General features: G+C 41.9%; 1 protein-coding gene across 1 annotated transcript in view; it reads left to right on the top strand.

Moving 5' to 3' along the window:
• ntrk3a (neurotrophic tyrosine kinase, receptor, type 3a) overlaps window positions 1-12,513 on the top strand; it is a 983,676-nt gene that overhangs the window by 245,812 nt on the left and 725,351 nt on the right. Inside the window, exon 2 of the mRNA XM_063066043.1 lies at window positions 4,562-4,636. Coding sequence (XP_062922113.1) covers window positions 4,562-4,636 — 75 coding nt within the window. The remainder of the gene's footprint in view (window positions 1-4,561; window positions 4,637-12,513) is intronic.

The raw sequence follows: 12,513 nt of genomic DNA, 5'->3' as shown, positions 1-12,513 counted from the left end.
GGCTGGATATATTTTTCATTTTCTGTTCTATTTCATATTGTTTTTGTCTTACTTATCCTTTGCTTTAGATAATTTCTTGTTGTGTCTGGGTGGGTTTCCTAAATGTTTCACATAGCCAGAGCCCATATTGTAATGTAAGAGAAGTTTTCAGATTTTAATGTTTCCCTGCTTTTCATTAATTGGATAATTAAAATTGTTGCTGCAGTTTGTTTAAGCTGGTCTGTCAGCAGTATATATTTAAATGAAATAAAAACAGAAAACGCTGTATATGTTTAGCAAGTCAGGCAGCATCTGTGGAGAGAGAGCTAGTTAATGTTTCAGAAGTCCTGAGGCTCCTGTGCCTTCTTCCTGATGGCAGCAGTGAGAAGCGAGCATGTGTGGTGGGGACCATGATGATGGACCTTATTTTTACTGTTATGAATGAAGATTGTTTGCTGCACCTTTCTTGATATTTGTTGAATTGTCTTCAACCCTGATAGTCCTAGAAATGTTTTTCATATTCTCGATTGCGTCATTTTATCACTGAGGTATCTCTGATTGTACCACAGAGATGAGGAGGAATTTCTTTTGCCAGAGGATGTTGAATCTGTGGAATTCATTGCTACCAGACAGTTGTGGAGGCCAAGTCATTGGGTATATTTAAAGCAAGGTTGACAGGTTCTTGATTAATAAGAATGTCAAAGGTTACAGAGAGAAGGCAGGAGAATGAGATTGAGAGGGATAATAAATCAGCCATGATGGAATGGCATGGCAGACTTGATGGGCCGAATGGCCTATTTCTGCTCCTATGCTTTATGGTTTTATGGTCTTCTTCAGAATTCGTCATTGGCTGTGATGGGAGGTCATCAAGCTGAAAATTAACATTATTTGTCACATGTACATTGAAACATTGAAACGTAGAGTGAAATGCATTGTTTGCGTCAAATCAAATCAAATCAAAATTGTGCTGGAGGCAGCCCACAAGTCTTGTCACACTTCCAGCTCCAACATAATATGCCCACGACTTAATAAACCTAATCCTATTTGTACATCTTTGGAATGTGGGAGGAAGCTGGAGCACCTGGAGGATACCCACTTGACTTGGTCATGGGTTGAATATAAAAACTGCATACAGACAGCAGCGGGCATTGAACCCAGATTGGTGACCACTGGTGCTGCAAAGTAATCGCACTAACCACTATGCTACTTTGCCACTTCGTGAACTGTTTCCCTCTCCATAGGTGTTTTTGCCATTTCCAGTTCTTATTTTCGATTCACCTTCATATCTCCAGACTTTTGCTTTGTGTGTGTGTGTGTGTGTGTGTGTGTGTGTGTGTGTGTACGCACGTGGTTATTGGACGAAATATCTGAACGATCTGAGCAAAGACTAAAAAAAGGGGTCTGTGAGGAACAATTTGTTTGCACAGAGTGGCGTTGATCACAAACTCCCTGTGTGTAATAGTGATGGAAGCTGAGCCAATCAGAGCTTTCATTAGGAAACTAGATAGGCAGTTGCACGGATAGAGCCAAGAATGGGATTGAATGGATTGTTCTGTAGGGATCTGGTATAGACTAAATAACTTCCTTATGCTTTGTTATTGATTTATTATTGAATGATTATCTCTGCCAACTGCATTCTTCTGTGTACATGGTGATTCACAGCTACCAAAGGAAAGGTGGCTAATCTTACCTTCATATCTCAGTGAGGGACAATGTGAAGAATTATATCTGAGCTATGCTATTTTTCATACACTACTGACAACTACCAATTGATTTGTGATGTACATTGTATGGATTTTACATTGCATATTAAAGAACAGTTGTCAACTGATTAGTCAGCTAGTTAAAATAAATTCCGTACATTTAAAGGATGATTGAAACATTAGCAGCAGAGAATGCTATTATTGGATTGGGAATTCATGTTAGGAGCTTATGTGTGCTGCTGGATGGATGGACTTTCTTGACTATAACATTGTGCTGTCTATTATATACTGATTGAATCCTGTTAAAGATATAATTTGTTTGCCAGGATAGTTTATGTTGTCCATTTTAATTGTTACAGCTGCAAGTCTTCCAGTAACTTTGATGAGGCTCTTCAGTTGGATGAACTTGATTTTGGTTTTCTGTACTTCATGCTAAATGAGCAATAAATCAGTCTCCTTACCTCATTACTTTTAAATCTAATTCCTACCAATGTAAGAACAGGTTTTAATGTAGGAAATTAAAGATCACAATTGGTTTTGGTAGTAAACAGCCTATAATAATTAGGGTCATACAACACAGAAACATACCCTTTGGCCAATTGTCAATACCGACCAATGTATTTTTCTAAGTGGTCCCATTTGCTTCCATTTGGCGCATATGTCTCTAAACTCTTGCTATCCATGTACTGTCCATGTGTCTTTTAAGTATAATTTAAAAAGACACCTCTATCACTTCCTCAGGCAGTTTGTTCCACACACTCACCAGCCTCTGCATGTAAAACTTGCTTCGCTGGTCCCCTCTAAATCTTTCCCCTCTCACCTTAAAAACGACAATGTTCTTGGTGACAGTAAGATGGTGTAGCACAATCGTTCCAGAATTCTGGGGAATGGTTGCAGTCACTCCAGAATTTCCTTTTTATTTTATGCTTTCCAAGAATCCCCAGGGCATCACTGGCAGAAGACCACGGGAAATTCTGGTCGATTGAGCTGATTGTTTCTTGAGACTTCATCAGAGAATGTTTTCACACATAATACCTTCTTAACTTTCCCCAAATGAAACCATGTGTCAAGACCGTGAGATAATCAGCATCATCAAAGAGACAGCAACTCTCTAAAGAAACTCCCTTAGCTATCAGAAGACACTTAATCGCTGCTGGTTTCTCAGTCCCCTATTGAATCTGAACTCTGAATTCAAACTCCAGAACATCCTCAACAGCCTGCTTCACCAGACTGACGGTTATCCAGACGTTCACCCAGCTGCCTCTCTGAGGAATCCAAAAATGAATAAGTAAATGGAACAGGAACATGGAGACCAATATCATTGTGCTTGTGCAGTGTAAACCAGCCCACTCAAAGAGCATTCAGTTTGCTTTATTGGTTTAATGAAAAGTCAATGACAAGTCAGAATGCATCAGGTTTTCTGTCAGTAAAAGTGGCTGTAGATTTGTCAGTGTTGGTCTCTTTACAACCTTTTTACTGGTAACAAAATACTACCATAAAACAGCATTACCTCAGCAGAAATTGGCACAGCTGAACATGAGCCAGGCCTCTTGTGTCCAATTGTTAGAGTGTTCCCTTTATAAAATTGTCACAGCGCTAAAGGGTGCCAATCTGTCCATTGAGTCTATGTGGAGTCCCAGCTGATCCATCCCATTACTCTCTGAGACCAATCCATACACAGCAGAGAGGAATGCTCATACTTCCCTCTGGGCCATGACCATCAGCCGATTGTAACCCACACAAAATGCTGGAGGAACTCAGCAGGTCAGGCAGTGCCTATGAACATGAATAAACAGTCCACGTTTCAGGCCAAAATTTTTCTTCAGGACTGGAAAGGAAGGGAGAAGTCAGGTGGGTAGGAAAGGTAAAGGGCTGGAGAGGAATGGTTCTGATAGGAAAGGAGAGTGGATCATTGGAGAAAGGGAAGGAGGAGGGGACTCAGGCCGTTTTGCGTAACACAGTCATGGACCTGTCAGGAGATCTTCCCTCCATAGTTCCCAAACATAGACTGCCCTAGCCCCTCAGGTCCCACCTCTGCTTTCTGCCCGGACCTCCAAGCAAGGTTGTCTAGGTAGATGGATTGTTTCACCCATTGCTTTTGTCCCACCGAACTAGTTCTTCCTTCCAAAACACCATCTATTCTTCCTCATCCGGGTCCCCCCCCACCCCACCAAACTTACACTGTGAAATTTGAATGTCCGTTGCCATGTCAACTGTCTCCAGTTCTGATAAAGGATCTCCTACTTAAGTGACTGTTTCTCTTTCTATAAACATTGGTTAAATATTAGCTTTATTTGTTATGTGTTCATCAAGACATCGCAATGTACAGTGAAATTTGTCGTTTGCGTCAAGTCAATTGAGCAAGAATTGTGCGGGGCAGTCCGCAAGTGTCATCATGTTTCCGGTGCCAACGTAGCACATCTGCCGCTTACTAACCCTAACCTTTATGTCTTTCAAATGTGGGTGGAAAGTGGAGCTCCCAGTGGAAACCCATGGGGATCATGGTGAGAGAGTACAGACTCTTTACGGGCAGCAATGGGAATTGAACTCTGATCAGTGATCGCTGGCACAGAAAGTATTCCATTAACCACTATGCTGTTGTGCTGCCCCAGCCCAGCATCTACATTTGCTGTCTGACCTGTTGAGTGTTCACAGTATTTTCTTTTCTTGATCATCATCATTATGTGCCGTATCCTTTTTTTTTGATACGTTTCCAATATTTACCCAGAGCATGGCAACTATTTTTTTTCCTCAAATGTCAGCGTACTGATTCAGTGCCTTCTGTCCTTGGAAGACTCTCACCTTTGAAGTTGTCACATAAAATTATGAGCTGCAATTGGACACGTTCTGATCTCTTCACTTATTTGTTGCCTTTACAGACACATTGAGAACCAGAAAAGCCTTCAGACTCTGAATGCTTTGGACATGGAACCTTACACTGGACTGCAGAATTTGTAAGTGAATGAGCAATGCCAAGGTGATTTGTAAAAGATTGCTGTGATGGAATAGTGTTCACTGTTAATGAAACTGCAAAGACATGACTCAGTTATTGCTGCATAGCTTACGAGGGAACTAATTAAAGTCAGCTGAGGTGCAGGGTGAATCCGGAAGACCTGTTTTCATAACCTGTTATAAATTCTAATTTCGTCGTGATTCAGCTCCTTCCCACAGAGTCAGCCGGCTTTAATTTGATTATTTAATTTGTCATTTTAAGTTCGAGACCAGATACGAAAATTTGTTTCTTCAACATCATGACCCAAAAACAATGAGCCTGATATCAAAATGTGACACATGCAATTAGGTTGACACTCGTCGATCGGCTCTCCCCGCCTAAAATGTCTGCAGGCATCCGGATCTCAGCCACATTCACCTATCCAGATGTGAAGCTCCAATCTCATTGGTCCTCTGCAGGTTGGACACTAGCATAGGCTCACCTGGTGACAGAAACCCCCACCCCACACCCCCCATGAAAGCTCAGGATGAAGTCACACCCCATGAAATACCTTTAACAGCCTTAAACAGCTGGCAGAGCTGGGGCTGGCTATTGCTGGCCACAGAAGCTATAATTTATTTCTTATGGTTTTTAAATGTCTGTAACAATCAGAGACTTCGAGATTATTAAAATGGAAATATTTCAAATCGTAGCTAAAGCTCATTAATAATTAAAGAGTGCAAATGAAGCAAAAGCAATTTAAAAAGTAGAGCACTTTCCTCTGCTTCTCTCTTCCCCACAATCTCTTCAGATTCCTTCTTCATCAGCCCTTTATCTCTTCCACCTATCACCTCCCAGATTATGGCATCATGCACCTTTTCTCACCCCTCATCCATCCCTCCTGTCTTCCCCCTCTCACCTGGATTCGCCTGTCACCTACTAGCTCCTGTTCCTAGCATTGCCCCTACCCATTTATTCTGGCCTCAGCCCTGATCAAGGGTGTCAGCCCAAAACATCGACTGTACATTTCCCTCCGTAGATGTTGCCTGACCTGCTCAGTTTCTCCAGCGTTTTGTCTGTGTTTCTCCATCGTTCAAATCCACTCATCTGTATATTTCACATGTTGACTAAAAGGTGAGGTGGCTAAGTCCAAAAGGACCTTGAAGCAAAAGGAGGCCATTTGACACATTGAGAAAGTGTTAGTACAATGAGAAAGTTGTTCTTGCACTAGCTCTCTGAGAGAGCTGAACTATAAGCCTCGGGAAAGGCAAATGGCAACAAAATTTTCTCAGTAACAGGAAGCAAAGGAAAATGTTTGGGGGTATTGGGGTGACTGGAAGATGATTTCACAGAAATCAGAGGAAGGTTACAGCAAAGGCCATTCAGCCTACCAGTTCAGAAAATCTCTACCCTCTACCGAAAGTCCTCTAATTCTTCTCTTTTCCAATGATGATCTCTTCTTTCCTTTTGAACGCATATGAGAATCTGCTACCATAGCAGTGCATTCCTGGTCCAGACCACTCACTGTTTTCCCTCATGTATCTCTTGTTTCATTTTCCAATTGTCTTCACTCTTTGTTCTCTGATCTATGGATATTTCTGCTAGAGACAATCATTACTCCCTCTCTAGCCTGCCTTGGTCTTCATAATTTTAAGTTCCCCAATCAGTTCCTCACTCAATTGCCTCTGTTCTTTCCTTTTTCAATATTTTTATTAATTTTCTACATAGGAGAATACAGAGTTCAAGAAAAAAGAAATATATCAAATACATTATACTGAATCACACAGACAAGCTCCTTACTCTATATTCATACAAATTGATTAATTCATAATATTGAAATATAGTAAATTTATTATTTGGAAAAAAAAATCTAACCTACTACCAAGACTGAAGCTGATTAGTGAAGAAGAAAAAAGAAAAAAAGTATATTATTACCCATCATCTGTGCTTTAACGGCAAATCAAAGGTTTTGAAAATAGTTCAGAAAAGGTCCCCACAATGTTTGAAAGTCTTGATTAGATTCAGAAATTGAACGCCGAATCTTCTGTAAATTTAAACATGACATCACATCACACAGCCATTGAACGTGAGTGGGCAAAACCGCATCTTTCTATTTAAGCAAGAGCGCCCTCCTAGCCATAAGAGAAATAAAAGCCAAAATGTGCATATCAGATTTCTCCAAAATATATCCTTTCCTCCAACAATACCAAATAAAGTGGTCAAAGGATTAGGCTTAAAATTCACTTTAAAAAGTACCGGGAAGGTTTGAAGTACTTCTTTCCAATATTTTTTAAGACTTGGGCATGTCCAAAACATACGAATGAGTGAAGCTTCTCCATTATTACATGTATCACAATAAGGAGATATATCCAAATAAAAGCGAGACAACTTATCCTTGGTCATGTGGGCCCTATGGACCACTTTAAATTGTAGACGAGAGTGGTGAGCACATAACGATGAAGTGTTAACCAATTTAAAAATTTCATTCCAAGTTTCCTCAGAAATTGAAGTCTGTAAGTCTTGTTCCCAAAGATTTTTAATTTTATCTAAAGGGACACTTCTCATTCCCAGCAACATATTATAAATATTAGATATAGATCCATTATAAAAAGGTTTCAAATTAAAAATTACATCTAGTAGATTCTTATCAGGACTTTTAGGAAATGTACATATTTGAGACCGTAAAAAGTCTTTTATTTGTAGGTATCGAAAAATGTGAGTTTTGGGTCAGCTATATTTAGCTGACAGTTGCTAAATATGAAAGGAGACTTCCCTCCACGAACAGTTACCTCTGTTCTAATGAGACCAACGAGCTTCTCTGAGTTAACCCCACCCTTGGCATTATTCTGGTAAATTCCTTCTGCATCTTTCCTTAGGCTTTTTGGTGTACTGCCCAGAAATGCATGCAGAACTAAAATTATAGCAAATATAACATGTTATCATATCTCCCTGATCCTATACTATCTGCCTCTACTTATCAAGCTTATGAACTCTTTTCTCAACTGCATTCTCAGCCAGCAGTGAGCTGTACACAGCAATTTACAGGGCTCAGTACTGGGATGGTCATGAGTCATGGGTTGTGGTGTAAGGAAAAAATTGAGCTGTGGGTGTGAGGTCAGTAGTGAATAATGTACCTTCGGTCAGGTGGGGGTGGGTTGTGGGAGGGAGAGTGGGAATGTGCTGCAAGAGATCAGAGCTTTGAAAATCAAAAATAACTACAGATGCTGGAAATCTGAAATAGGAGCAGGAAGTTTTGGAAATTAGGCAGCACATTTGGAAAGAGAAACAATTGACCTTTCTCATTGAAGATCATACATCTGATGAAAGGTCCTTGATTGGGACCTTGATCCAGTCAGAAAATGGGGATAGGAGATGGTTTGTTCCTTCTACGGTTATGATAAGACAGCAGGAGTCATGGACGCTTTTGACTGCTGGAGGACGAGAGCGCTTATAGGGTTGGGAGAATCCAACAGATAGCTGCCACAGGAGTGGGTGGGAGTGAGACAAGTGGATGTGCAAAAATCCATAGGTGACCTCCCTACAATGGAATGACCGGGGACTGGACTGTGCTGATATCTGTAGTGCCAAATATCTTGTGAAGACTTTATTCTTCATAACTGCCCTTTGCCATTCAGAAATCAGGCACATGCAAATGATGTTGAAACACAAATTGCATGCTCATTGACATCATCGCATGGGTGTTTTGCCTGATTTGTAAAGGCTTCATACGCATAGTGAAGCCAAAATAGATTTAATGACTTCCACTGGCCTTTGACTGAAAGTAATGTACAATAACATTTCCTGCACCTTCTTTACATAGAACATAGAATAGTACAGCACAGTACAGGTCCTTCGGCTCACAATGTTGTGCCGACCCTCAAACCCTGCCTCCCATATAAGCCCCCACCTTAGATTCCTCCATATACCTGTCTAATAGTCTCTTAAACTTCACTAGTGTATCTGCCTCCACCACTGACTCAGGCAGTGCATTCCACGCCCCAAGCACTCTCTGAGTAAAAAACTTTCCTCCAATATCCCCCTTGAACTTCCCACCCCTTACCTTAAAGCCATGTCCTCTTGTATTGAGCAGTGGTGCCCTGGGGAAGAGGCACTGGCTATCCACCCTATCTATTCCTCTTATTATCTTGTCTCTATCATGTCTCCTCTCATCCTCCTTCTCTCCAAACAGTAAAGCCCTAGCTCCCTTAATCTCTGATCATAATGCATACTTTCTAAACCAGGCAGCATCCTGGTAAATCTCCTCTGTACCCTTTCCAGAGGTGACCATAACTGGACACAGTACTCCAAGTGTGGCTTGACCAGAGTTTTATAGAGCTGCATCATTACATCGCGACTCTTAAACTCTATCCATCGACTTATGAAAGCTAACACCCCATAAGCTTTCTTAACTACCCTATCCACCTGTGAGGCAACTTTCAGGGATCTGTGGACAGGTACCCTGAGATCCCTCTGCTCCTCCACACTACCAAGTATCCTGCCATTTACTTTGTACTCTGCCTTGGAGTTTGTCCTTCCAAAGTGTACCACCTCACACTTCTCCAGGTTGAACTCCATCTGCCACTTCTCAGCCTACTTCTGCATCCTATCAATGTCTCTCTGCAATCTTTGACAATCCTCTACACTATCTACAACACCACCAACTTTTGTGTCATCTGCAAACTTGCCAACCCACCATTCTACACCCACATCCAGGTCGTTAATAAAAATCATGAAAAGTAGAGGTCCCAGAACAGATCCTTGTGGGACACAACTAGTCACAGTCCTCTAATCTGAATGTACTCCCTCTACCACCACCCTCTGCCTTCTGCAGGCAAGCCAATTCTGAATCCACCTGGCCAAACTTCCCTGGATCCCATGCCTTCTAACTTTCTGAATAAGCCTACCATGTGGAACCTTGTCAAATGCCTTACCAAAATCCATATAGATCACATCCACTGCACTACCCTCATCTATATGCCTGGTCACCTCCTCAAAGAACTCTATCAGGCTTGTTAGACACGATCTGCCCTTCACAAAGCCATGCTGACTGTCCCTGATCAGACCATGATTCTCTAAATGCCTATAGATCCTATCTCTAAGAATCTTTTCCAACAGCTTTCCCACCACAGACGTAAGGCTCACTGGTCTATAATTACCCGGACTATCCCTACTACCCTTTTTGAACAAGGGAACAACATTCGCCTCCCTCCAATCCTCCGGTACCATTCCCGTGGACAACGAGGACATAAAGATCCTAGCCAGAGGCTCAGCAATCTCTTCCCTCTCCTCATGGAGCAGCCTGGGGAATATTCCTTCAGGCCCTGGGGACTTATCTGTCCTAATGTATTTTAACAACTCCAACACCTCCTCTCCCTGAATATCAACATGCTCCAGAACATCAACCTCACTCATATTGTCCTCACCATCTTAAAAGTTCCCTCTCATTGGTGAATACCAAAGAGAAGTATTCATTGAGGACCTCGCTCACTTCCACAGCCTCCAGGCACATCTTCCCACCTTTATCTCTAATCGGTCCTACCTTCACTCCTGTCATCCTTTTTTTCTTCACATAATTGAAGAATGCCTTGGGGTTTTCCTTTACCCTACTCGCCAAAGCTTTCTCATATCCCCTTCTTGCTCTTCTCAGCCCCTTCTTAAGCTCCTTTCTTGCTTCCCTATATTCCTCAATAGACCCATCTGATCCTTGCTTCCTAAACCTCATGTATGCTGCCTTCTTCCACCTGACTAGATTTTCCACCTCACTTGTCACCCATGGTTCCTTCACCCTACCATTCTTTATCTTCCTCACCGGGACAAATTTATTCCTTACATCCCGCAAGAGATCTCTAAACATCGACCACATGTCCATAGTATATTTCCCTGCAAAAACATCATTCCAATTCACACCCGCAAGTTCTAGCCTCATAGCCTCATAATTTGCCTTTCCCCAATTAAAAATTTTTCTGTCCTCTTTGATTCTATCCTTTTCCATGATAATTATGTCAGTGGTCACTGTCCCCCAGATGTTCACCCACTGAGAGATCTGTGACCTGACCCGGTTCATTACCTAGTACTAGATCTAGTATGGCATTCCCCCTGGTTGGCCTGTCCACATACTGTGACAGGAATCCATCCTGGACACACTTAGCAAACTCTGCCCCATCTAAACCCTTGGAACTAATCAGGTGCCAATCAATATTAGGGAAGTTAAAGTAACCCATGATAACAACCCTGTTATTTTTGCACCTTTCCTCTGGCTCCCAACCTCCTTTTTCTTATTCCAAGATCCACTTTCCTCTCCAATCAGATTCCATCTTCTTCAATGCTTTGCCTCTTCTGCTTATCACCTCCTAGCTTTTCACATCAGTATCACTCTCCGATCTCTCCTACCTACCAATCTTCCCCCCTCACCTGGGTTCACCTATCACATGCCACATGTGTTCCTTTCTCTTCCCGTACCTTTTCTTTCTGGCTTCTGCCCTCTTTCTTTCCAGTCCTGATGAGGGGTCTCAGCCTGAAACATCGACTGTCTAATCCCCTCCATACGTGAAATGATGGAGGAACTCAGCAGGTCAAGCAGCATCTATGGAGAGGAATAAAGAGACTCTCTAAAGACGGTGTCAGTTCTGATGAATGGCCTTGCCCCAAAATGTTGGCTCTTTCCACAGATGCTGTCTGACCTGATGAGCTCCTCCAGCATGTTTTCTGTGTTACTCTGGATTTCCAGCATCTGTGGAATCTCTTGCATTTATTCCCCTCCACAGATGCTGCCTGACCTGCTGAGATCCATCAACATTTTGAGTATGTTGCTCAGCATTTCTTGGTCCATGTCTTTAAGAGAAACACAGGATGCTGTAGAGAAAGGAAGGGTTTTGCTAAAACTGTATAAAACATCATATAGATCACAGCTGGAGTACAACATGCGACATAGCAGGGGTTATGTGAAAGCACTAGAGGGTGTTCAGAAGAGATTATGTAGATGCTGCTTAGAGTGGAAAACTTGAGTTGTGAGGAGAATTCCGATTAGTACCTTTGTAACACATGGAACTGGATGGAATTGAAAATGGACGGTATAAAATTATGTGAAGACTAGATCAGATAAACTGGGATGGCCTTTTTCCCTTTGCCGAGATGTCAATATCAGGGGGTTATAGACTTAAAGGAGCTTTTAGAAAGATTAGCCTGGAGTTAGGGGAAAAATATTTTCACCCAGTGAATGATGGATTCTGTAAAGGATAATGGAAGAAGAAACCCTCAACAGAACAGTACAGGAACAGGCCCTCTGGCCCACAATGTTTTGCTGAACTAATTGAATTAGTAATCAAGTGCCCAACTACATTAATCCTTTCCACCCACACATTGTCTCTATCTTTCCATTTCCTGCACATTAATGTATTTATCTAAGTCTCTTGAATAACTCTATTGAAATTGGCTCCACCACCAATCTAGATGGCACATTCTGGGTCCCTCCACTCTGTGTAAAAAAAACTTGCCCTGTACATCGCCTTTGATTTGCCTCCTTTCACTTTGAATGCATGTCCGCTGGTATTACCTACTTTATCTATGCCTCTCATAATTTTATAAACATCCATCAAATTCCCCTCAGCCTCCGCTGCTCCAGAGATAACAACCTCCCCTTGTAGCACATACCTTCTAATCCAGGCACTCTCCAACTCCTCCCGTTCTTTCTTGTAATGGGGCAGCTAGAACTGAATGCAATCCACCGGATGCCGCCTAGCTAGAGTTTTATAAAGCTGCAACATTACTTCCCCACTCTTGAACTCAATTTCTCTACTGATGAAGTCTAATATGCCTTCTTTACCAACCTGTGTAGCCACTTTCAGGCAATCGTGAATTTGGACCCCATAATCCTTCTGGGCATCAACAGTGTTTAAGGTC

Source organism: Mobula hypostoma, chromosome 13, assembly GCF_963921235.1.
Source record: "Mobula hypostoma chromosome 13, sMobHyp1.1, whole genome shotgun sequence".
In the NCBI taxonomy this organism is placed as follows: Eukaryota; Metazoa; Chordata; class Chondrichthyes; order Myliobatiformes; family Myliobatidae; genus Mobula; species Mobula hypostoma.
The sequence above is the reverse complement of the archived record's forward strand: the minus strand, read 5'-3'. Positions and strand labels throughout refer to the sequence as shown.